Raw genomic sequence first — 2,498 nt, forward strand, 5'->3', positions numbered from 1 at the left:
CGAGGGGGTTTGAGGAGGAAAAGGGCCGCCGTAGCAGTGGCAGTGGTGGCAACAGCTGAAGAGATAGTGGAGCACATTTCTACTCTCCAGCTGTGTGCAGTCCGTGCGTAATGTATGGATAAAGCCAAAGCCAATTATTGGTCGATATGTCTTCAAATTGCATGGTGGGAAAAAAAGGGTAATTTTAAAATTTCAATAACAATTCATCATACAATCAATTTAGAAAATTAAAGAGATAAATGAAATTAAGGAGATAAATGATTTTAACTTCAGTTTTGAAAGCATAGCAATTGTATTCTAACAAGAGAATAATGTTGTTAAATTTTTGTCTAAATTAATCATTATTCCTCAAGATGTGAATGTGTAGAGCAAAAATGCCACGAATCTCAAAGGAATCAAACGACTCGAAGTGGAGTCTTAGATGACTGAAGTTTTGAGCCAAAGAGTGAGATGTAGACTGGTCAAGCAATCGATCGACTGCACAGCAAAATCGACTGACATACCTCTCACCAAGAATGAAACGTGGGGACAAACATGCCGATCAACTGTTGCCCTCTTTCCTATCACAATATTTTAGACCCCTATAAGTAGGTCAGGACAAGAATGAAACGTGGGGACATTCTCTATCTCTACACTATGTCTCTCTTCTCTGTATTCTCATCTCATCTCTAACTCAAGAGCGTGTAATACGGAAAGACAAGTTAAGATTTAACAATGAAAAAAATATGTTTAATTTATCTTTTTTTATAAATTCTTACATCACAATTAATTTAGAAAAAAATTATGTAGAGTATTTCGATATTTGACGATTTACTCCTCATATTTCATATTTTTATACTATTAATACTATTATATTTATATTAGGAAAAATAACTCCAAAATGCTTTTTGGGCCAAATTAATGGATATTTATTTATGTTTAATTTAAGGAATCTTTTTATCGAAGTTATTTATCTGTCTTTATCGATATTAAAATTGCTTAGATCTAATTTTATTTTAATTCTACTTCTTGATTAAGAGCAACTTTCAATAAATCATTTGAGGAACTCAGATTTATATGTAAGATAACATATATGAATTACTTCAAAATTGGGATATGGCTTCAAAACTAATATAAAAAAGAGAATTGAAAAAAAGGATAAGAGAATGAAAATTTATATTTAATTTAATAATAAATGTATCTAAATAAAATTATTTATGATATTTTGATAACCTTGTAATTCATGTCCCCTACTATCCTTCAATAGTTAGAATTTGAAAAATTTTCAATAAGGTGTTGTTGTCAAACTCTTCTTTCTCTTCGTGTTCATCCCTTGCATTTTTTCTCTTTGTTGTGAAAGGAGGGGATCCTAAAGAGAATATCGTAATTCCCAAAGCAACCTTATTAAGGTATTATTTTGACATTTTTTCTCTTTGTTGTGAAAGAAGGAGGGGATCCTAAAGAGAATATCATAATTCCCAAAGCAACCTTATTAAGGTATTATTTTGGAGACATAAGAAAGAAAGAGAATCCGAGAGGAAGAAAGATAAAAGGAGAATTGAAAAGAAAATAATTGGGATTCTCTAAGAGAAAACTTCCTCTACTTTTCATCATGTTGATCTTCCAGCCCCAGTGAAGGCTTGAACTGCAGTAGACCTACCACCCTTTGTTCTTCCTATGAATGAGTATGCAATTTCTATGTCATCTTCACATGTTGAGTATCTACCATCTACTAAAGTGGCTTTAGTTACATTAGAGTCTATACCCTCTAATTTGACAAGTTCAAAGGACTGAGCAGACTGTCAATTCGTGCTCAAATTAAATCTCGTTCAAAAGGTATAGTTAAATTTTATTAATTACTTTAATAATTAATTTGTTTAGAATTCTAATGTGTTTGAGCTTGTTTTATAATCACATTCATGTTTTAGCAAACTTATAAGCGATGAATGATATGCTGACTAGTGTGCTTCGTTGAATGGGCTAGTCAATTAAACTTGAATGTGGTAAATGCTTCATGGTGGCTCTAAGAACAAAATTGAGAATTCACACACTAAATGCATAATCTTTTGGAATATTTCTTCCTAGAAAATGACTTTATTGAAGTATTCATAATTGTGTTTTTTTTTTTTTTGTTATAGATGCCCTTTATGATAAGCAAGTTTGAACTGAAAGGGGGAAGCGTGTGGTAATTGTTACAGTGCACAATGCTAATGTGAATAAATTTGCCACTTTATTGTCAATAAGAATAGTTTAAGAAGTATACATGATGACTTCAGTGACTCTATAGATAGGCATGGATGCTAAAATCTTGAGGAAGATTAAGAACTCTTCTCAAAATTAATTAGCTTGAATATGACATCTACATAAAATAATGGCGAAATACTACAACAACTATATGAGCTGATAAAATCTTATGATAAGATGAAAATATGAATGACCAACATGGGTGCAAGCTCCTAGTTCATGGCAAGCGACAAGTTTGTATTACAGGGCTTGACATAGAGTGATTTAGTTTCCTT

General features: G+C 31.8%; 1 protein-coding gene across 1 annotated transcript in view; it reads right to left on the reverse strand.

The window, feature by feature from the left end:
* LOC110024718 (peptidyl-prolyl cis-trans isomerase FKBP13, chloroplastic-like) overlaps positions 1-133 on the reverse strand; it is a gene marked incomplete in the record, with an annotated part of 11,251 nt that extends 11,118 nt beyond the window's left edge. The window contains 1 exon segment of the mRNA XM_020724844.1: positions 24-133. Coding sequence (XP_020580503.1) covers positions 24-77 — 54 coding nt within the window.
* Positions 134-2,498: the final 2,365 nt, after the last annotated feature.

The sequence above is a fragment of the Phalaenopsis equestris genome, unplaced genomic scaffold (assembly GCF_001263595.1).
Source record: "Phalaenopsis equestris unplaced genomic scaffold, ASM126359v1 Scaffold000271, whole genome shotgun sequence".
NCBI classification, from domain to species: Eukaryota; Viridiplantae; Streptophyta; class Magnoliopsida; order Asparagales; family Orchidaceae; genus Phalaenopsis; species Phalaenopsis equestris.